This window comes from Mytilus galloprovincialis, chromosome 5 (genome assembly GCF_965363235.1).
Source record: "Mytilus galloprovincialis chromosome 5, xbMytGall1.hap1.1, whole genome shotgun sequence".
Classification (NCBI taxonomy): Eukaryota; Metazoa; Mollusca; class Bivalvia; order Mytilida; family Mytilidae; genus Mytilus; species Mytilus galloprovincialis.
In genome coordinates, this window is record NC_134842.1 from 19,517,013 (window position 1) to 19,540,944 (window position 23,932).

Genomic DNA, 23,932 nt, shown 5'->3' on the forward strand with positions numbered 1-23,932 from the left:
ATGTGTTACACATTTCCTATGGTTTGATTATATGCCTTCAATTAAGACGTCTGACCAATCTTAAAACCAAGAGTGGTTACCTTGGTTGTAAAATAAGATGGAAAAGACTGTTTATCAAATCTTCACTAACAAAGTTATGTATAGCATTTAACTTGAAAAAAAATACAATTCAAATGGCTTTTATCAAATAGCGGCCGAATTTTTGAAAATTTTCATTTTTTGGTGAAAATACAAATTTTGAAAGACTGACTTATACAAATGTATTAACCTTGTTAGAAAAATTATCAAATCAATATCCAGTAAAGAGACATTTCTAAACATAAACTAATCTAAAGACCAAAATGTATATTTGTACCTTTAAACAAGAAGTTATGACTCGTTGGTTAATAAAATTTTATGTAACTAACAACATACATATTCTAAAATAGTGTTTTTGGTCAAACCAAAGCAGATAACAGTGCATTCAAAACAACATAACAAATTGAGCATGAGACAGTTTTGCAATAAGTGACTGCAAAATGCTATAAAAGTATAATATTTTGATATCTAAAGTCTATTATCTTCAACTGTTGTTGTTGTTCTGTATAACTGCATCTGGTAATGGTGGCAGCCTAAGAAAAAAATATGCTGATTATCTAAAAATCTGTATAATAACAAATTCAACAAACATGTCAACAAATTATAACATGAGCCATGCAAACATTGTATGATATTTTATAAACCTGCTTCTGATGGGTCAAACTCAATGTTTAGTAAGTCATTGATTGGACTATGAAAATATGGCAAATGATGCCTGATATATGTCAGAAAGAAACTCAGCAATTATTGCATGCATTTATTATTTTCATATTTGAAGAAAAAACAAAATGTATAATTCATTATAGCAATTTCAGGAAGAATTCCCTACAAATACAATTATGTATTCATATAGTTTTGTACCTAGTATTAATGTCATATTTTAATATTTTGCTGTAATTCAATGTACTCAGACAGCATAAGGCATGCCCTGTACTGTATCCTTGTAAAGTAGGTTTAAAGTTACATGTATAAGGAGTGCAAAATTAATAGATTTCTGTAGGAAAATTGGCACTCTTAGTCAATTAAGATGGAGTCAAGAGCACCTGTCCAATTGAGGATTCTAACTCACTTCAGTATTGTCTGGCTAGTGGTGAAGAAAAAAAATCTATTGTAAACCTTTAACTTACCCTTTCAATGTGAACTTTTTCTCACCAAACACCCGTAACATAAAGCAGGCAGTCTCATTTGATATGTATGTGGAAGGTATGATGACATAGTGGCCAGGTTCTAGTTGGAATCTCTGACTTACTTCTCTATAGTTTATATACACACCAGACCTTCCACAGTCATGGTGATATCGGAAATGTCTTGTATCAAGTCTTCTGTTAGGATTGTCTGTCTACAATGGTAAATAATACATAAATTATAATAATGTATTTGAAATATATATTTATAAATACACTTAAGTCTCGTTGTCTCAAACTCGGTTGACTCGAAATTTTGGATGAGTCAAAGTTTTTACGTGGTCCGGACCTTTATTCCATACATAAATATGCAATTTTGACTCCTGATGAGTCGAAATTGGATGAGTCGAAATTTCGGTTAAGTCGAACTAAATTTACGGTCCCAAGGTTAACAAAAGCATTCAAAATTCATTTTTTATCACGAAATAATACACATATGTCAAAACATGACCTCCTGGATTGAAGAGTTAACCTGACAATACACGTGTAATTAAATTTCCGGTCAATGACCACTGTATTGATTGATGACATGCTTTTTCCATGAGTGTTTACCTAAAATTATCTTTTATAAATTTTTTATAAATAATTAATGAAACATTCTAAATGTTCATGAAAAAGTATTTAAAATGTTTACAAAACAATTAAATTGTGATTTACACTAATGAGCTTTGGTGTGTATAAAGTGAGGATTATGGCTTCCGTTGATCGGAGAGCCGGTGGATGTCCATGAAAACAGACGTGACATTTTTGCAGAGAGAATCCATCAACATCATCCAAATTAGTCTTCTAAATTGCTTTCTTGGATGCAATTTATCATCCATAGATTATATACTTTCAATTTCAGTCATTATTTTCTTGTTGAGGAAAACTTCTGCAGATATTTTCAGGTATGTTTGAGACATGTGCTCTGCCCATATGGGATCCATTAGTGGTTTCCATTGGAGAAACTATCAGACCTATCATTTGAAGTCTGAGAGTTCTTTCTGTTCTCCTAATGGTTCAGTAGTTTCTTTCCGAGATCCTTTTCAGTAGGATTTTCGGCTTTCCTCTCCCTTGATACAGCAGGGCATTTGGTAGTGTTGGTTTTAATAGATTTTGTCCTAACCAATTCCTCGTTATTACCTAAGATATATTTTGCCAAGGCATCTGTGGGGCATCTGGGGTGATCCTCTACCATTTAAAACACACAGATATCAAAAAAGGATATTTGATACATAGAAAAAATACACTTTTTATACTTTGAGGTCTGAGCGAATCAGGTGAGTGTGTGAGTTCGTATGTTTTATTTTGTTACATTTTATTATGTTTAGGGATGGTTAACTTTCTGGTAATAAGACCCGTCACGGCCTGGCTGGGGAATTGGGTAGGCAAATGCTCACATTAATCTGTACCGATATAGGCTCCAAATGTTTCCTTTATATGCCATAACTTATGGTGGTGATCCTTATAAAGGATGCTTATATGGAGACAAGAAGAAAGAAGAAGATGATTACCTAAAAACTACTCAAACAGTGTCTTTAGTCTTGTTATATTTTCTTTTCAAAAGAAAGAGTGAGATAAAACAAAATGAATAGAACTCAACATTTTCTTAAATCTCTTGTATCCGAGAATAAACAATTTTGTCAGCTACTACCGACCTGAATAAGCAAACTATCCATTGGAAATTACTCATTTGGAAAAGCCATAGGATTTTTTTAATTGAAACAAATGAATAAGTAAAAATAGTTATAATAATAAAGACTGTGGCACACAAATACATCGATCTGATACTAGAATATCGATCATTGCCATATTCACCCGGATGATTGCTTAAAGCGCTTACAGTGCTTTGATTTATATCAAATTGTCAATACCTTATATAAGACAAAGCCAATCTGCAGACTCATGACATTAACATTTCTTTTTGAGCATTGATTGCCTAAAGCGCTTATAGTGCTTTGATTTATATCATAGTGTCAATACCTTATATAAGACAAAGCCAATCTGTAAACTCTTGACTTTAACATTTCTTTTTGGAGGGACAGTTGCCTATAGTGCTTACAGTGCTTTGATTTATATCATAGTTTCAATACCTTATATAAGACAAATCCAATTTGTAGACTCTTGACTTTAACATTTCTTTTTGAGGGACGATTGCCTACAGAACTTATAGTGCTTTGATTAATATCATAGTGTCAATACCTTATATAAGACAAAGCAAATCTGTAGACTCTTGACTTTAACATTTCTTTTTTAGGGACGATTGCCTATAGTACTTACAGTGCTTTGATTTATATCATAGTGTCAATACCTTATATAAGACAAAGCCAATCTGTAGACTCTTGACTTTGACATTTCTTTTTGAGCGACGATGCTCCTGCATTAAGGCTATGACTACACTACACATGCCCTCAGAATCAGGATCATCTTTTAGTGGATTAAAATTATCTGAAAATTATAAAATTTCTCAATTCAAATATAAAAATTAAACTATTAAAATATCAAATTGAAGCACACAAAAATATAATGAAACAACAATGTGTCCATAGAATATTGATGTCCCATCCACACTGTAATTTTTCTATGTTCAGTGAACCATGAAATTGGGGTAAAAACTATAATTTGGCATTAAAAGTAGAAATATCATATCATAAGGAACATGTGTACTAAGTTTCAAGTTGATTGGACTTCAACTTCATCAAAAACTTCCACGACCAAAAACTTTAACTTGAAGTGAGACAGACAGAAGGATGGACAGACAGATGAACAAACGTACAAAAGAACAAACATACACAAAGACCAGAAACTTAATGCCCATAAATGGTGTATAAAAATAAACTGGTAATGATATTAAAACTTGTATCATGCATTAATGATGTAAACATCCTTTAAACTGCCTTGAAGTAATTTAAATAAGATTACCTGCACCTCTTTTGGTTGTTTTGTATTTTTTTGAGAGAGGTTGTTGTTTTAATCATTTTTTAGGAAAAAAAACATTTGGTGTCTTATGTATATTTATGCTTTTGTTGTAGATGTAGTGTTGATTCTTGTCTTATCCAGCATGGCTGAATCAGCTAGCAAATATATTTTTTACCTGGTTCATGGAGTGTAAGAACAAATTGTGGATTAGAAGCAAAGTCGAAAAGGTTATTCCTTGAACCTCCTGCACTTTTACCAGCAATCCAGTCTCCCTTCACCACTTCTACATGACCTACAATAGATATAGAATATAATGACTTAATAAAAAGAGATCTCTATATGTCCTGACTAGTTACTGAAACACAACTTATCAGAAAAGGCGTTTACTATGGCAATGAATTACTAACACTCAATACACTTGACCAAATAATCAATCTGTCCCCTCAAAAATTCAATACTAAGTGTACTTTTCAAAATCTCTCATAAATAGGGTATCTATTATCTGAAACTGTCTATATCTGTTGGTTTTCCTGTTTGAATGTTTTTACACTAGTAATTTTGTGCCAATTATAGCTTGTTGTTCGGTGTGAGCCAAGGCTTCGTGTTGAAGGCCGTATATTGACCTATTATTATTTACTTTTATAAATTGTTATTTGGATGGAGAGTTGTCTCATTGGCACTCACACTACATCTTCCTATATCTATATAGCTAAAAGTATTCTGTTGTATGATAGAAATATTTGATTGAACAAATAATCTTTACCCTAAGCGCTTTTACTAATGAAGGTAAATCCAGAAAAGCACTTCAGATGCATTTTTTTTACTACTTCTTATCTATCAGTTACAATAATATATAGATTCATAATGTTTTATAGGAAAAATGGATGAATATAAATGACAAGTGTAATTTACCAGCAGATTCAACTTCCTCATCATCCTCAAAATCTGGACCAGTAAGACATATTGTCACCTCCTGGAACTGTTTACAGAAATCTCTGTAGGACATCCAGAATTCTCCATCGTCCTTTGATTGAAGGCCAATTTCTTGTTTAATGTCCTCATTTACTAAATTCCAATTAATATCACTATAATACACCAAAAATATATATAATAAAATTAATACAAACCAGATGCTCCACAGGGTGCAGCTTTATACGACCGCAGAGGTTGAACCCTGAACGGTTGGGGCAAGTACGGACACAACATTCAAGCTGGATTCAGCTCTAAATTTGGATTGTGATTAAATAGTTGACACAGCATAGGTTTCTGACACAGAATGAATGTGGTCTCTAATAAACTTAAAAAAATTATTTTGCCTTAGAGCAATTCACTATGCTGTTGAATATTAATCCTCTCAAAAAAATGTTTGAAGAAATTTTCTTTTTATTTATGAAATTTCAAATGAAAAAAATTGAACACCCCCCCCCCCCCCCCCCCCCCTCAGTTTTTGTTTCACATTCTCTTTTCCTTTATTCCAAAACTGATCTCAATTCAAATTTCTAATGGAGTTTGCAACAATAATTACTCATTTAAATACATCATAAAATATCAAAATGTAAAAAAAGTGCTTGTTATCACTGAATGGTAAAGATTGTTTTAATTTATCAGTTGGTAGTAAAAGTGAATAGACATTGTATATTGTATAAAACAATGATTTAAGTTGATTCAACTACTATTCTGGACAAAGAAAGATAACTCCAATTGAAATTGTGCAATTAGATATTTCTTGCTATTGTGCAATACTGTGCAATTGAAAATACTTGCTATTGCACAATACTGTGCAATCGAAGATTTCTTGCTATTGCGCAATACTGTGCAATTGAAAATTTCTTGCTATTGCACAATACTGTGCAATCGAAGATTTCTTGTTATTGCTGAGTACTGTTCAATTGAAAATTTCTTGCTATTAGATATAGGAAGATGTGGTGTGAGTGCCAATGAGACAACTCTCCATACAAATAACAATTTAAAAAGTAAACCATTATAGGTTAAAGTACGGCCTTCAACACGGAGCCTTAGCTCACACCGAACAACAAGCTATAAAGGGCCCCAAAATTACTAGTGTAAAACCATTCAAACGGGAAAACCAACGGTCTAATGCACAATACTTAATATAATAATTTTGGATCCTGATTTGGACCAACTTGAAAACTGGGCCCATAATCAATCAAAGAGCTGATAGCTCTGAAGTGGAAGAAGGTGAATAAAAGGTAACTTGAATTACCATAAAAGCAGCCCCACTTACCCAGGCTGCTTTGTTCCATTATCGTTAAAATGTATTTTTTTCTTCAAACAAGAAAAGGTCATAAGTACATCGATTTCCCATCCGTACACTACAATCATTTTCTATTTTCAGTTGACTATGAAAATTAGGTAAAATCTTTAATTTGGCAGTAATTAAGAAGATCATATCCAGAGGAACACATGTGTACTAAGTTTCAAGTTGATTGGATTTCAACTTCATCAAAAACTACCTCGACCATAAACTTTATAACCAGAAGCAGGACGGACGGACAGACTAGAAAACATATTGCCCATAAATGGAGCATAAAAATAGTAAGACTTGTTACATACCTGCCAACTTTTGAAAGTTCCCATATGGGTTTTTACTGCACAACAACAATTTTAAAGGTTACAATTTTTAGCGACGTATTTTGCAAGATCTGGATTGTCTAGAAAAAGTGTCATATTTGTATGATGAACTTACATGCCTTTTCCTTAAGTCTGTTTGCATGATTCTAGTTATATATTAAATCGGTAAAAAAAATATACATGAAGCTAGCAGACCAGGGTTTATTTTCCAGATTAAGAATATTAGATGCTTGTTGAAATTTCCAATTTTGAATTATGCACAAAGATGGACCTTTAACAGGTTGGGAACAACACTCCAAATGAGGGTAACCTAACTGGAAGATCATCACAACCCACTGTAAAAAATGAGCACAAAAAAAGTCATTTATATTCATATTATTTGATGAAACTTTTCCCCAAGAACTATGCATCTATTAAGTACTGAATGGTCAAAACATCATGTTTTTTTATCGACATAAATTTTGTCGTAAATGTAACCAAATGATGTAGAAATTGTGTTTTTTCTTCAAATTTCCATCAAATTGTAATGTTTATAGCTCCCTTATTGCCTCTCTATTTGAATAAAATAAAACAATAAGAAGAATCTGTTTCTTGTTTTGTTTTGTTTTTGACAAATGATTGTTCACTGCTTGCAAAAAAATCATTATATTTATATATCTTATCTGTATATATTTTTGTTCATGTCTCCATCTCCTTATCATTTGTAAATGTATAGACAAATAAGAAAGAAATAAGCTCCATATGTATATTTGCAACATCGTAAATTAATTAAAAAAATAACATACACTAACACTAGTACTGCATGGATTTTAAGCATTATGAAAGTCATATTTGTAGAAAGCTTAAAAAGACTTAAAAACAGTGTAAAATATCTTGCTATTTCTTAGCTTACACAATAAAATCTATTATCATATACTTTGACTAAATAACATATGTTTTTTACCGTATGATAATAGCATTAAATTAACGTAAATTCCATATTTTTTCGAATTGGTGCTTAGCGGGCTGATATGAAATGTTTATCACATGCTTCAAGTGTTATCACATGCCTTTCCGTAAAGTTATCGCATGGCATTCCGGTAAAATTCAGCAAATTCCGGAAAATACACCTCAATGCTACGTTTTCACCGAAAAACATTACAAAGTAGTGTACAAAACAACTATTTGCATACTGAAAAGTATATTTTGTAAAATAATTAAAAAAACAAAAGCAAAAATGCATTTTTTAAAAGTTTCAAACATAATTTAGAAAGTTACTTTACAAAAAGGTTGACTTTTCCAAACAGTGTTTATTATGTATATTTTTGAAATTTTTTTTGGTCGTTTCGTCAAAATTTAAATGTTTTTCTTCCCTGTTGAGGCATATGATAAAAATATATCATATTGGATGTACTAAATTTGGGGTCTGACGTCCGTAAACCGGCTTTTCACTCTTTAAACATCTATTTGGGAACCACGTAAAAGGATCAATATATGAATCTGTGATTTTTCTCCACCGTTGAAGCATATGATAAAAAGATCATAACATGTCATTTTTCATATCGCATGTATTATCAGCCCTCGGTCAATATCAGCCCTCGAGCCATGCGGCTCTTGGGCTGATATTGAACCTTGGGCTGATAATACATGCGATATGAAAAATACCATGTAATAATCTGATAATATAAACTAACATTAACAAGTTTAAATTTGAAGATTCTAACATGACGTCCTTCAAACGCTTTGAGTACACACCCGTGGTAAAATTTGAATATATTTCATGGGCTGTTCCAATCGTACTCCCACGTCATATGCTTTTTTATGAATGAGTTTCGCGACGTCATAATACGATGACGTTAGAATATGAGCATTTTACGGGAAAATACACGCTTGAAAAACCGAAAATCATCACAACATGGCAACGTAAACAAACGATGCTAAAATGTGTTATAAGCCATATTTGTTTAAACATTTAAGACATATAAGTAAATTATCATTTAAAATAATTCAAAACTATCTATATGCGTTATTTTAAATAGTTTAAGCATGTCACTAATTCAGTTTACTCCGTTCTTTTACGCCGATTTAATAGTGCGTTTATTTATGGGAATAGCAAATATTTGCCTCCACCTAGAGCGCTTCGATCCAAAAGAATTGCCGTATTTGACCTATTAGAATCGAAATAATTCATGGGGGCTTGAATATATCTAGATTTTACCACGGGTTGTCCCGTTATGCCGATATTTTACCCCTCGCTATCGCTCAGGGTAAAATATTTGTCATAAAGGGCCAACCCGTGGTAAAATCACGATATATTCAAGCCCCCATGAATTATTTCTTAATTTTACTAGGAATTAATCTAACTACTAGACCTTTTATTAGTCTTTTTTTTTTTTTTTAATTGTGAGCCTTTTTTTTTATCTTTATTCAATTCTTCAACATATATATACAACAGATATATTACATATTACACAAAATATCACAAGGCAATGTTTTTAAGTATAATCATATATAATCAGCACAATATTTAGAAATTAAATGTTATTACACCTTCGGTTTCTTGTACCAGAATATTATTCTTTAAAAAGTGTTTCTCAAAAATATTTCTCATACATCTTGCATCACACAAATATTCATACAGGTAAGTTATATAATGTTTTACAGTGTATTTAAATAGTCTAATAAGATCAACATTACTGTTTAAATTTTTAAGTAAATTCCTTCTTCTGAAGATACAATATCTCGCTACAGATAACATGAAATTGACAAAACTTACATTTACGCCTTTGATAGATCCAAATAAACCAAACATAAATACCTCTTCATACACTAAATTATCAATTTTGTCAGAATCAACATTATCAAATAAAACTGACAACTTTTGTTGCATAAACAGATGAAATTCTACTAATTCAGAACATAATAGAAATAAATGAGTGATATTTTCTACTTCCTTTTCACATACATCACATACATTGTAATTTATAAGTTTCATAGTCATAAGTTTAGAATTTGTGAAAATACAATAATGAGCTATTTTGAAATCTAGATCCATTAATATAGATGGTTTCCAATAGAAATTAACGTTTTTCCATACTTTACAAAGATCATTCTCTTCAATCTCAAAAACTTCCGTCCACTTTTTATAGCAAATAGGATGCTGACATAGTTTACTAGTAAGTAACAAATACAGTTCTTTTGTCGAACACATAGAAAACTCTGAAAATTTATCTTTGAAAATGACCTTTTATTAGTCTAGTTGCACATATTGTAAGTTGACTTCTTATAAGTTATAAACAAATTTATCATATAAACTTCAATTTAATCCTTGAAAGGAGGTCTAGATTGCTAAAATAATTTATAAATTTTAATTTTTTTATTTGTCCAAAATCATTTAAATTCATTTAATCAACATCCTTTTATAATTATTTGATTAAAATATTAATCATTTATAGTCTTTTTACAATTTACATTTTTAAAAGCAAAATAACTGAAAACAGGATAAAACAAAGGGAAGTAACAAAAAAGTATTTCAATATTCCCAATACACATTGTTTTGATAACACAACGGCAGTTAGCCGGAGGTAAACATCGTTGATTACCAGTATGTTTGACACCCAAGCTGTCAAGTGAAGCCATATAATTATACATCTTCTTTGATGTTCAGGTAAAATTTAACACAGGTGTCAATTACACCCGTACAGTAGTAAGAAATGATCAAATATGGCGTCTGAAAAATTTCATACACGGGAGTTTTTTCTCCTTAACGGGAGGTTCACATTTATGTTACGAAGGGCATCTAATTCACATGACAAAGGAAAACCATGAATAAAGACAACACTTTGTATATCCTTTTTATTTATATAAAAACAAAATCTTCTTGTCTGCAGGATTGCAAATTCGTAACTTCAAGGGCGAACTTGTAAACACGGCGAGTTGTCCCGATACCAAATTCACGAATGCGTAATACAAATATCTACAGTTAAAACATCCTGTTACAAGTAAACAAATAACGTTCATGTGGATGAGATGAAATCTAATAATTTACATAAATAAAAGGGTCATATTTACGAAATGAATGCGGCATACAGAGACTCAATGTAAATGGTTAGCCCCTTAAATCTTCAGAAGACTTGACGTCTTCTTCCACTAAAAATCTAGGTACATGTTTGGATTCAGCATATCAAAGAACCCCAAGAATTCATTTTTTGTTAAAATTAAACTAAGTTTAATTTTGGACCCTTTGGACTTTAATGTATATCGTCGTGTCATATGTTTTCGTATGTCATATGTTTTCGTATCAACCACATTTCCGTCGGTTTCGACTGCATACGCGTACATTGTGGCATGTTTTTCGTTTTCTATATTTAGAACAACAACACCACTACAACTTGACATATTTAAAACATATTCAAAGTCACTTTTTCAAGACGTAAGAACAAATTTATTAAAACTGACCTATTTAGCCATTTTTATTTAATGTCTAAAATATGCATCACAGGAATAGTTGTGGAAAAAAATCTGAAGGGTTAAAATAAAGTCCAGATATGTTTCTTGCAAATCAGACACCGGATCTTCAAGACATATGACTGTCATGTGTTTTTTTGGCCGTTTTAATTACAAACCATCGAGTTAAAAATAGCAGGGTTCTTATATAAAATGGTTGTTCAAAAACTAATTATTCAATATTTCATTGTCAATTTTTTTTATACATCCTTGAGACATAAAGATGAAAAAAGTCTTAACTTTTTATATTTAATCCTAAATTTTGAAAACTGCATTTTATTTTAGAAAAAAATAATGATTTTGTACAAACCAGGTGCAAATCTGAAATTAATCAAAATCTAAAAATTTCAGCACAAGAAACACCAACCTTACACTATTTACTAGTAATTTTTAGTACTGAAAAGTATTTAATAACTTTTTTATGAGTCAAGCGATCACCAGAACCAAGACTTAAGAAAATATTAATTTCCGGATTTTGTAGTCATTTCCTGTCTGTGTACTGATCCAATTTTTATTTCATACGAAAACATATGACGCCGTTTTTTGACATACAAAAATCGCAAAGTAATCGGAAACAGTAAAAAATCGTAGTAAGCATTAACAAAAAAAGTAGATGCCTAAAAACAATCTTCAGGACATGCTTTTTAAATTTGAGTAAACACCTGAATAAAAAATCAACAGTGAAAACCGTAAGCAGTGAAAACTGTTATTAGTACGAAAACACATGACACGATTATACCAATTTGAAAACAGGGCCAAAAATTAAGAATCTACATACACATTTAGATTTGGCATATCAAAGAACCCCATTTATTCAATTTTTGATAAAATCAAACAAAGTTTAATTTTGGACCAACTTGAAAACTGGGCCAATTATAAAAAATATAAGTACATTTTTAGATTCAGCATATCAAAGAACCCAACCGATTCAATTTTGTCAAAATCAAACTAAGTTTAATTTTGGACCCTTAGGACCTTAATGTAGACCAATTTGAAAATGGGACCAAAAATTAAGAGTCTACATACACAGTAAGATTCTGCATATCAAAGAACCCCAATTATTCAATTTTTGATGAAATCAAACAAAGTTTAATTTTGAACCTTTTGGGCCCCTTATTCCTAAACTGTTGGGACCAAAACTCCCCAATTCAATACCAACCTTCCTTTTATGGTCATAAACCTTGTGTTTAAATTTCATAGATTTCTATTTACTTATACTAAAGTTATGGTGCGAAAACCAAGAAAAATGCTTATTTGGGTCCTTTTTTGGCCCCTTATTCCTAAATTGTTTGAACCTAAACTCCCAAAATCAATACCCAACCTTCCTTTTGTGGTAATAAACATTGTGTTCAAATTTCATTGATTTCTATTTACTTAAACTAAAGTTATTGTGCGAAAAACCAAGAATAATGCTTATTTGGGCCCTTTTTTGGCCCCTAATTCCTAAACTGTTGGAACCAAAACTCCCAAAATCAATCCCAACCTTTCTTTTGTGGTCATAAACCTTGTGTCAAAATTTCATAGATTTCTATTAACTTTAACTAAAGTTATAGTGCGAAAACCAAGAAAATGGTTATTTGGGCCCTTTTTGGCCCCTTATTTCTAAAATGTTGGGACCAAAACTCCCAAAATCAATACCAGCCTTCCTTTTGTGGTCATAAACCTTGTGTTAAAATTTCATAGATTTCTATTCACTTTTACTAAAGTTAGAGTGCGAAAACTAAAAGTATTCGTACGACGACGACGACGCAGACGACGACGACCCAGACGACGACGCCAACGTGATAGCAATATACGACGAAATTTTTTCAAATTTTGCGGTCGTATAAAAATCCTTTCCTTTTTACAAATAAATGAAATTTTAAGTGTATAGCAATCTCTTAAATACACCAGCTTTTTGCTAATACATGTATAGGCAATATGGCATGTGCAAAAGTCTTTAGTTTTATTTGTTGTGTTTTGTGAACTGTTTGTCTTTTCATAATTTTTCAGTTTTTTTCATTGTCAGTTTGTTTTTTTACTTATAAGTTTGAATATCCCATTGGTATCTTTTGCTTCTCTTGAATGTAGTCATTCTAACCACACTGTGTGGCACATAATTGCATCCTCTTACATTCCATATGTAAAAATGTACACCCTCAGCATGGGTCCTATTTTTCGTGGGAGAGAAATTCCCACTTCAATATCCCTCATCCTCCACTAAAAGCAAATGTGAGAAAGCAAGCCAGCTGTGTACCCTTTACATTATTTTTTTAAACTTTAATTTGTTAATTTTCTCTCAGATTAAAACAAAAATTAGTGTAATTGAAAAAAATAGTTTTCTTTCAAATGAAAAAGTTTCGTACTTATCACTCCACGATCCCTTCCATTCGTTGTTATCTCCCCATGGATTACGTATCCTCACCATTTTCTCTTCCCCTCGTTGATGTTTGATCTAAAAAAAAAATTAAAACCAGATGCTCCGCAGGGCGTAGCTTTATACGACCGCAGAGGTTGAACCCTGAATGGTTGGGGCAAGTATGGACATAACATTCAAGCTGGATTCAGCTCTAAATTTGGATTGTGATTAAATAGTTGACACAGCATAGGTTTCTGACACAGAATGAATGTGTTCTAATGAAATTAAAATTTTTGTTTTCTCTTAGAGCAATTCACTATGCTGTTGAATATTATTCCTCTCAAAAAAATGTTTGAAGAAATTTTCTTTTTATTTATGAAATTTCAAATGAGAAAATTGAACCCATTTTTTTTAATCACATCCCCCTTTCCCTTATTCCAAAACTAATCTCAATTAAAATTTCTAATGGAGTTTGCAACAATTACTACTCATTTAAATACATCATAAAATATTAAGATGTAAAAAAACTGCTTGTTATCACTGAATGGTAAAGATTATTTTAATTTATCAGTTGGTAGTAAAAAGTGAATATACATTGTATATTGTATATATAACAAAGATTTAAGTTGATTCTGGACAAAGAAAGATAACTCCAAATAAAAAAAATTCTTACAATTAGATATTTCTTGCTTACTATTCTGGACAAAGAAAGATAACTCTAATTAAAAACAAAATTGCTATTTCACAATATTTTGCAATAAGATATTTCTTGCCATTGCGCAATACTGTGCAATTGAAAAGACTTGCTATTGCACAAAACTTAATATAATAATTTTAGATCCTGATTTGGACCAACTTGAAAACTGGGCCCATAATCAAAAATCTAAGTACATGTTTGGATTCAGCATATCAAAGAACCCCAAGATTTCAATTTTTGTTAAAATCAAACTAAGTTTAATTTTGGACCCTTTGGACTTAATGTAGACCAATTTGAAAACAAGACCAAAAATGAGGAATCTACATACACAGTTAGATTTGGCATATCAAAGAACCCCATTTATTCAATTTTTGATGAAATCAAACAAAGTTTAATTTTGGACCCTGATTTGGACCAACTTGAAAACTGGGCCGATAATCAAGAATCTAAGTACATTTTTAGATTCAGCATATCAAAGAATTAATTTTTTGTCAAAATCAAACGAAGTTTAATTTTGGACCCTTTGGACCTTAATGTAGACCAATTTGAAAACGGGACCAAAAGTTAAAAATCTACATACACAGTTAGATTCGGCATATCAAAGAACCCCAATTATTCAATTTTGATGAAATCAAACAAAGTTTAATTTTGGACCTTTTGGGCCCCTTATTCCTAAACTGTTGGGACCAAAACTCCCAAAATCATTACCAACCTTCCTTTTATGGTCATAAACCTTGTGTTTAAATTTCATAGATTTCTATTTACTTATACTAAAGTTAAGGTGCGAAAACCAAGAAAATGTTTATTTGGGTCCCTTTTTGGCCCCTAATTCCTAAACTGTTGGGACCTAAACTCCCAAAATCAATACCAACCTTCCTTTTGTGGTCATAAACATTGTGTTTAAATTTCATTATTTTCTATTTACTTAAACTAAAGTTATTGTGCGAAAACCAAGAATAATGCTTATTTGGGCCCTTTTTTGGCCCCTAATTCCTACACTGTTGAAACCAAAACTCCCAAAATCAATCCCAACCTTTCTTTTGTGGTCATAAACCTTGTGTCAAAATTTCATAGATTTCTATTAACTTAAACTAAAGTTATAGTGCGAAAACCAAGAAAATGGTTATTTGGGCCCTTTTTGGCCCCTAATTCCTAAAATGTTGGGACCAAAACTCCCAAAATCAATATCAACCTTCCTTTTGTGGTCATAAACCTTGTGATAAAATTTTATAGATTTATATTCACTTTTACTAAAGTTAGAGTGCGAAAACTAAAAGTATTCGGACGACGACGACGACGACGCAGACGACGACGCCAATGTGATAGCAATATACGACGAAAATTTTTTCAAAATTTGCGGTCGTATAAAAATACAAAAAGCTGTTAATCTTTCACTGGCATGTATCTATAACATTATTACAAACTCATTCATTCAATTTGAGGAAAGTCTTATGACCATATTGATTATTTGATTCAAGCATTACTGTTGAGTCTTTTGTAGACAAAAAGTGTGTCTGACTGACTGACTTTTTGTTCCCTTGAGCTGCAATATCTCATCCAATTGTAGCTAAAGAAGTTCTGAGTACATTTTGACACTGTTTTTTTAGTGTTATGTGGTCTAGATAATTATATACAGACACAAAGAATGGATTTTGTGCATGTAAACTTGATTTAACCACATCATATTCTAAGCTAGTACCAAGTCACATTGTCCTGACAAAGTTTTGTTTATTGTTGTTTGTCTTTCTTTTAATACATAAAAAATATGAAGATGTGGTATGATTGCCAATGAGACAACTCTACACCAGAAACCAAATGAACTATAATGACGACTTACTTTCCTGACAGCTGTTATGGTATAGGCATGCCCAGATACTAGACCATTAGGATCAGCTTTATTACTAAATCTCCAGTCTCCCTGAAATAGTTCAGTCATTTCTATAAATAAGATTTTTATAATAATGTGAATTCATTTATTTTAGTGGTTACCAATTTTCATGGATATGTGATTTCTTGCTTCTGTCAAAGTCTGGATACAACTGAATAGAAATTTGTATTTTGTTTAACATTAGGAAAATGCATTCAAACAGAAGCAAACAATGGACATGATGGATATCATACCAAATGTTAACTATCAAATTTTGCACTATATTGCTTTTGATTCATGCACGATATGTGGACTGAAACCATACTTGAATTTCTAAAAGAAATATCCTATTTGTTATCTTAAAATATATGATTGGACACTGGAAGGCAATGAAGAGAGATTAAGTTTTGCATTCGGTATAAAGTTTATAAGCAAATTTTCTTTTAAAATAAACCAGCTTCCACTAAGGAAAACAGACAATTTATTGATGAAATGCCTATTCCAATATATATAATGATAATATATAATATATATACAGTTAACTGTTAAAAAACTGAAACATGTGTATAAATAAATAGCTATGTATGCATTTTAATTGTAATGTATATCTTAATCAAAGGACCATAGACAACTTCAACAATGACTCACCTTTCTTGAGCAGGTAATAAAAGCACCAGATGACCTTGCCCTCTCTATGATTCTATAAAGCTGAGGGTCTTTATTTTGTATAATGTGTCTCTCTGCCAAACCTCCTGTTAAATCCACCAGAGCATCCATTGTTTGTCCACCTTCTATGGCCTCATAAGATCCATGTAACCTGTAAAAGGATGATACAAGTTTACAGATTGCAACAATATAAGCCTGCTTTAATAATTCAAAATTTTAAAGTAAAACAAAAAATGACATCAACTTGTATGGTACTTATAAACAACAAAGTCAGGAAATATTCTAATTTTATTTTTTCCTCCCTTACAAAAATCATGGACCCAGTCAGTCAGGGGTACTACTTGTACAAGTGTATTTTATTTACTTGAAGAAGTGAAAAAAATATACACATATAAGTAAATAAATAATGTTTGAATAATCTCCCCTTAATTTTCTGAAAAATTTACTTGTACAAGTAAATATTTCTTACAATCCCACAAAAATCCTCAAGTTTTGAGATGTAAAATCATGCCTTTAATGATTTTTCCCATGTTTGCTCAATTTTTTTCATTATTAAAGTTCAATGTTTCATCTCGTTATAATCATCAAAGAAACTGATTGAGCAAAGATCTTGTATATTTGCGCAAGGCATTCAAAAATTGCTCCTTTGGGGCTTGTAAATGAGCAGTATTAAGAAGATAACAGACAAATGGGACTTTCATTGTCCATGAAATTACACTTGAATGATTTGTAAAGACATCTGCAAAGGGTACACAATTTAAAATTCTATTAGAGCAAAGAAATCTTCAGAATTCAAGAAAAGAAGAAACAATGATTTTTTTACCTAAACAAGTACAAAAAATCTGAATGCCGAAGGGACATAACTCAGCCATTTTTTTTTTTTTACCTATACAAGTAAATAAAATTCACTTGTATAAGTATCCTACAAATTTACTTATATGAGTATATTTTTTTTTACTTCTTCAAGTAAATAAAATACACTTGTACAAGTAGTACTCCTGACTGCCAGTGATACTTTTGAAAACATTTTTCTATGTGAATGCTGATTATTATTATTTCCTGCCAATTCATTAATTATATTTTACAATGAAATCTTGATCACAAAAATTCTCCTTATTGAGGTTCTCTTCCTCCTACCTGCAAATAAATAGTGTTCATGAGCCTGTAATTCAGAGGTTGTAGTTTGTTGCATTATACTATATTTGTTTTTGGTTTATATTTTTGTTCATTGATTAGGCCATGAGTGTTCTCCCTTAAGTTGTCCTACAATTTCACATCATGGCTTTTTATAGCTAGATGTGCAATATGGGAGTTGAAGGATGTACGACCAACTAACAATGCTACAATTCATTTGGTCTCTGGTGGAAAGTTGTCTTATTAGCAACCATACCACATCTCCATAATTTTATACTGCAAGGTTTATTAAGTTTTTTAGTCTGATGTATATATATATAAATAAGATGTGGTATGCCTGTATTCCAGCAAAACAATTTCCACTATATGTTATACCAATGTAAGATATAATCTTGCCTACATTTCTACTCACTTTGCATATGCCTTTTCTACGAAGGCTACCCAGAATTCACAAGGATCTGTACACTTGCCATAGATCAGTTTACCGTCTGCAGTGGGTAATAAATCATCTATATAGACATCTTCCCACTGTCCGAACCGCCAAAATCTAAAATTTAGGCTTCCCTTGTAACCCTCACCAGATAATGACTGGTCACTTGGCACAATCTAAAAATAGAACAATAATATTCTAATAGAGTGTCTTCCATTATTTCATAATCTTCAAATCTTGAATTGTATGCCCAACTCTTTAACAGAAAAATGTAATGTCAGCCATGTAGTTGAGAGGAGAACTGAAGAAGGTCAATGGCAGAAACATCTTGAAAAATTGGTTTATTGATACAATTAAATAAAGTTTTATTGGTATTTTGAAAACGAAGAAAACTTAAAGATAAAAAAGATAGAACATAAAAAAAAGTTAAAAGCTTGAACAATTTGATTAATTTGTTATTGTTGTCATAAAAGTTGTTAAACAAATGAGGAGTATCTGTAGAATAAAAACATAGTCCCAATCTTTCCATAAACAAAAAACAAATATTTTGTGTAATTTTTGGAAATATTAAAGTTGAAATTACTATAAATTACTTTTTTCATGAAACATTCTCTCTGAGACACAGCAGCACAAGCTGACAGGAACCAACAATCTCCCAGAATTCCCTGTTTTATATCATCCCTAGTAGCACCATCTGAAATAAGTTGTGGTGACTGCCATTCTTCAACAAGATCCTATATGAAAGTAAGATTTAAAAGTTATATATATTTAACACAGGAAATGTAAATAACTTTACAATCAAGATATAAATACTGGTGTAACACATGTACATTTACAAAAACCCAAGAATCAACAAAATGTTAAAATTAATATAATCAACACATGTATTGTAAATGTTGTAGCATATACTGTAAATTCAGAAATTATTGTGTGCATTTATTATTGCGATATTTCATTTAAGACTCAAATGTAATTTTAATTTTTACGATTTTGTGAAAAATCCTGTTTAATTCATATACAATGTACAATATTTCACAATGCGAGTTTAAATTATTGCGTTCACAACTCTGTCCTATTTTTCGCAATAATAAAAACATCACATTAATTTCTGAATTTACAGTACTCAATTTACTTCTAGAACTATTATAGTTAAAGTTTGTAAGGGGTTTAGTGAAGCCCTGTGTCTCACTTACAAATACTAATGTCAGTGTGAAAGTGTAATGTTGACTTTAAAATGAGTCCATTTATCAAAGAATTTTTAAGAAATTCACAAAAAAAATTTATAGATGACTTTGCTTGGTCCCAAAGATTAGCTTTCATCAGATTTTTCATTTCAGATATATATATATCTAATCCCAGAAATAATCTCTTTGTCAGTAAAATACATAAAAATGAAAGAAAGAAAATCTTAATATTGCTCTGGAGTCAGTTTCACAAAAAAACTTACAACTAAGATAGATCTTAAGTCATGAACAATTCAGTACACTTATGACAATTCTTAGTTGTAAGTTTTTTTGTGAAACCAACTCTTCAGGATACAGTGTTTTGGTAATAAAATAGCTTCTGTCGCTTTATCATAAAATTCCAAGTAGGTTTTACAAAATTTTGGATGTCTAAAAATATTTAACAACAAATTGAACCTAAATGTTGAATTGATGACACCATCACCACACCATCAAAAGAGAAAAACGCACAACATACTAGTACATTTGTACAACGCTAATGATTGTTGTGAGTATCAGTATCAATATTTACCTTTGGTCTTTTCCATGTGATCATAGAGGAATCTTTATCACTAAAGAATAATGCTGCAGTGTCTGCTGGGAAGTCTGTGTCATTAAAAAGTTTCTCATCGTCAAGTGATCCAAGAATTTTCCTTATTTTCTCTTGAGTCTAAAATCAAAATAATCTAGACAAAATAATTTAAATAAATAATAAAGAAAGGTAATGTCAACACATTCACATTCTACAATGCGTGAACATTGAAGAAATTTAAGTGAAAACCTTTTGGTATGCATTAAAAAAAACATCTGAATTTATATAAGAAATAAAGGGGGAATATGTCCATGGGACACAGATGAAACCCCCACTGGCAGCACAATGTAAACAAGGGACTTAACTCAAGAGCTGTTAAAATAATGCTACCCAAATTTGTATTATCTGAGTTTTTGTGGCAATAAGCATCATGAGCACTGTGTACACAATGACATCTTTTACTGTAACACCTAGTTAGGCATTCTCAGGCATGGAGTTCGTGTTGTTTATTCTTTAGTTTTCTTTGTTGTGTCATGTGTGCTATTCTTTGTCTGTTTGTCTTTTTCATTTTTAGACATGGCGTTGTTAGTTTGTTTTTAGATTTATGAGTTTGATTGTCCCTTTGGTATCTTTCGTCCCTCTTTTGAAGACATATGTAAAAAGTAAAAACATAATAAGAGAAGGGAAACAAAAAATTCAGAGATTTTTCCATTTGTAAAGGGCATACATTGTGTAACTCTAGATAGGTAAAAATTGCACCATCAAAATTCCAAGTTGACCTGTGTTTTGTGACAATGAGCATTTTGCATAAGTTTCATAAAATCTGGTTGAGGCAAACTTTAAAACATGCTAAAGTTATAGAATTGAAACCAGAAATTCAGCAACAAACAAAATTTAGATGGATTGGCTTGGGCCCAAACAACTTTGGAAGGATTAATTTGTGCAGAGGGATTTTGGATGGAATCAATGAATAGGAATCTGTTCAAGCCCACTCACATTGGCCCCCTTTCACTTTCTCACACTACATGTTCACACCAAAAGTTTGTTAGCACCATACACAGTCAATGACAGTAGGGCCCAATTTTTATTGGTTTTGTGGAACCAAGTTTTGGTAAGTGTAAATTACTATAACGATATATTTTTTTATTGTTTCTTAATAAAAAAAAAGTCACATAATCATTCCTCAAATTTTATTCTAGAAAATAGAATTATTTGGTATTATATAACGTGAGGGTACCCATATTGAACCTATTTTGACAGATTTTTAACCTGCATGTAATTATACTTCATTCAAAAGTTTTCATTTTGTGTTTATTTTGTAGATGTATCATTATTTACTATACATGCTATATCATATGGTTTCACCAATTTTATGTTGAATCCATATGGAATCTTACAAAAATTGGTCTGAACTGACCTCTAAACCATCAATGATTCTGTAATGAGGAGAAACCAAATTGCATCCATGCTTAAAATGTTAAATTCGCATTGTCAAAAGTCGAATAACAGAGCCATTGTTTAATTTCATCAAATATTTTAAACAGTTGGATATAAGTCCATGCTTATTCTTCATCTTTTAAGAAATCCAAACTTGTAACACAACTGTAGTTGCTAATTTTTAAAAGATGACGTTTTGATGACATCCCATGGAGGTGTTTCTGTACACTTCATTTTTTTCAGTAAACACTTCATCTGTAATTGATGAATACTGTGAACGTTTTGTGTATCTCTACATTTTTTAAATACATGAAATATGTGCATAATATCAAATCATAAAAATACAAATTATTTAGTCTCTACTATAGGAGATCTTGTAAGATTTCCGCTGCTATTTTTGCCAAATACATGCAGGTGAAATTTGGGTTCTCAGTGCAATTTGAGTTCCCTAAGGTTAAAAAATATCTACTATATAATAATGCAACTAAAATTTAAATAAAAATTGGGTGTGAACATGTAAGGTGTTAACAGACTTAAGGGGCAAAGATGTGAGATGCAAATGTGTAGGGTTCAAAAGTGTATTTGGCCTGAATGGACCTGATACCGAATCGACTGGGGGCCAGATCAACTTGAAAACATCACTTTTATCCTTTATAAATATTTGCCATATAGGACTTAATTGACCCACAATACAGGACTGGTGAACCTGTACAGATAGAATCGGGTAGAAAGGCTGGATCAGCTTGTGGCAGTTACAACATGACACTTGAGGACTGTCATTTGTCTCATTTAGCGGACAACATTAATTTACAGATGATTACCGTGATACCAAGTCGTCCATCTCTGTACTCTTCTTCAGGAAATTCAATATATGGTGCCTCGTCTGATTTTTTAGTTAACAGTGAGGAGTCATTGGGTTCTATTCCCAGACTATTGATCCCAGTAGCTGCTCGTCTTACTGGAACGTGCCCATTTGCTCTTATGCTTATCTGTGGTGCAGAGAGGGACCTTTTAGGCTTTGTATGTTTACTTGGATTTGATCCCATATTATCGATTTCATTTCAACTTAGTTTTGAACTTGGATGATTTAAAAACTATCATGGGATCATTTGCATCACATTGTTTACATCTCAGAAGTTGTTTCCACAATAATTAAATGTTCCGGTTAACCAAAGTTTCAGCTGAATCGTTCCGTAATGGATTTATTTTAAGATACCACTATAAACCTTTAAAAACTAAAATTTCAAAGCACCACAACGGATTCATAAAAAATAGGCAGTTGTTACTAAGTAATTAAACTCAAGGTTATAAAATTTTATAAAAACTTTGTTTTGTTTGTGAACATACCTACCAACTTTTCAAAACGCCCATGAGGGTTTTGTGCACAAAATGATTCTTACAATCCTACAAAACATTCAAGGATGCCTTCAAATGTTTTGTTATGTTGTGTTTTTTTTTCTTGCTTCTCCCAGAGACATATAAATACATATAGTTTACATGTCTCTGCTTCTCCATACTTAAACAATATCTTATCGGAGGTAAGATTGTTTGTTTTAAAATGTGGACCATGTTGCTTTTTTAAATTTCCATTTGGGAGCCTCCATGGAGGAAATCACCCACAATTCGTGACAGTTGGCAGGTATGCAATCAGTAAAAATATTTATACATTTTAACCAACATTTATAACAATACAACACGTAATACACATGCAATTAAATTCACAGCAAAAAAATGAAGACATATGGCAGAATATAAGCAAAAGCTAGGTATCAATGCTAAGAGCATATAAGTAAAAACTAGGCATAAAAGCTGGCAAAAATGCATAGCATGAAATATTTTAAAAAGGGGGTATGATCTAGATGGCAAATAAATTGGCATAATATATTAACCAAAAGCCTGCACAAACTGTGCACTTACAGTCATTTCCATTCCATGACTTTAAAATATTTTTAAACTGACTAAAATTAGCAATTTTTCTAAAATCATCAGGTAGATCATCCCATGAAACAACAGCAGTGTATTTAAAAGAGTTCTTACCATAGGTTGATGTTCGGACTTTGCTCGTAAAAGTCTTCATATATAAACATAAAGCCCTTTCCTGATTTTTTTCCAATTTGGTGGTGGTTTCTTTTGTTGCAGAAATGCCATGCCAAAGGACAAAAATTAAAATAAGTTAAAATAAATGTGTGGAATTTTTTTCTTCAATTTAGTAAGGTAGCAGCCAATGCGCTTTTAAAACATTCAATTGTTTAGATGCTTTACGACAAACATTTTTAATGTGGTGATTACAATTAAGATGATAGTCAATATCAATACCTAAAAGTTTGACAATCTCACAACACGATATTGTTACTGACTGTATATTAAAAAC

The 23,932-nt window shown here is 31.4% G+C and overlaps 1 protein-coding gene across 1 annotated transcript; it reads right to left on the minus strand.

Annotated features, from left to right (window-relative positions):
- Positions 1–428: 428 nt before the first annotated feature.
- Positions 429–22,726, minus strand: LOC143075337 (calpain-A-like). Its single transcript, XM_076250723.1, has 12 exons — positions 22,383–22,726; positions 20,125–20,262; positions 18,963–19,103; positions 18,352–18,545; positions 16,788–16,956; positions 16,110–16,190; positions 13,583–13,671; positions 5,073–5,245; positions 4,336–4,452; positions 3,553–3,689; positions 1,206–1,417; positions 429–611 (listed from the first exon to the last, which is right to left on the minus strand). The coding sequence occupies exons 1-12, from the start codon at positions 22,605–22,607 to the stop codon at positions 563–565; spliced, it is 1,725 nt and encodes a 574-aa protein (XP_076106838.1). The 5' UTR covers positions 22,608–22,726; the 3' UTR covers positions 429–562.
- Between the last annotated feature and the right edge of the window lie 1,206 nt (positions 22,727–23,932).

What these genes read in the sequence shown, in the direction of transcription:
- LOC143075337 (XM_076250723.1), bottom strand. Translation starts at nt 22,607, where the DNA reads ATGGGATCAAATCCAAGTAAACATACAAAGCCTAAAAGGTCCCTCTCT. An exon ending in CCATAACAGCTGTCAGGAAA is followed by an intron (nt 13,672 to 16,109) that starts GTAAGTCGTCAT and finishes TTTTTTTTTTAG; the next exon opens with ATCAAACATCAACGAGGGGA. An exon ending in TGAGGAAGTTGAATCTGCTG is followed by an intron (nt 4,453 to 5,072) that starts GTAAATTACACT and finishes TATCTATTGTAG; the next exon opens with GTCATGTAGAAGTGGTGAAG.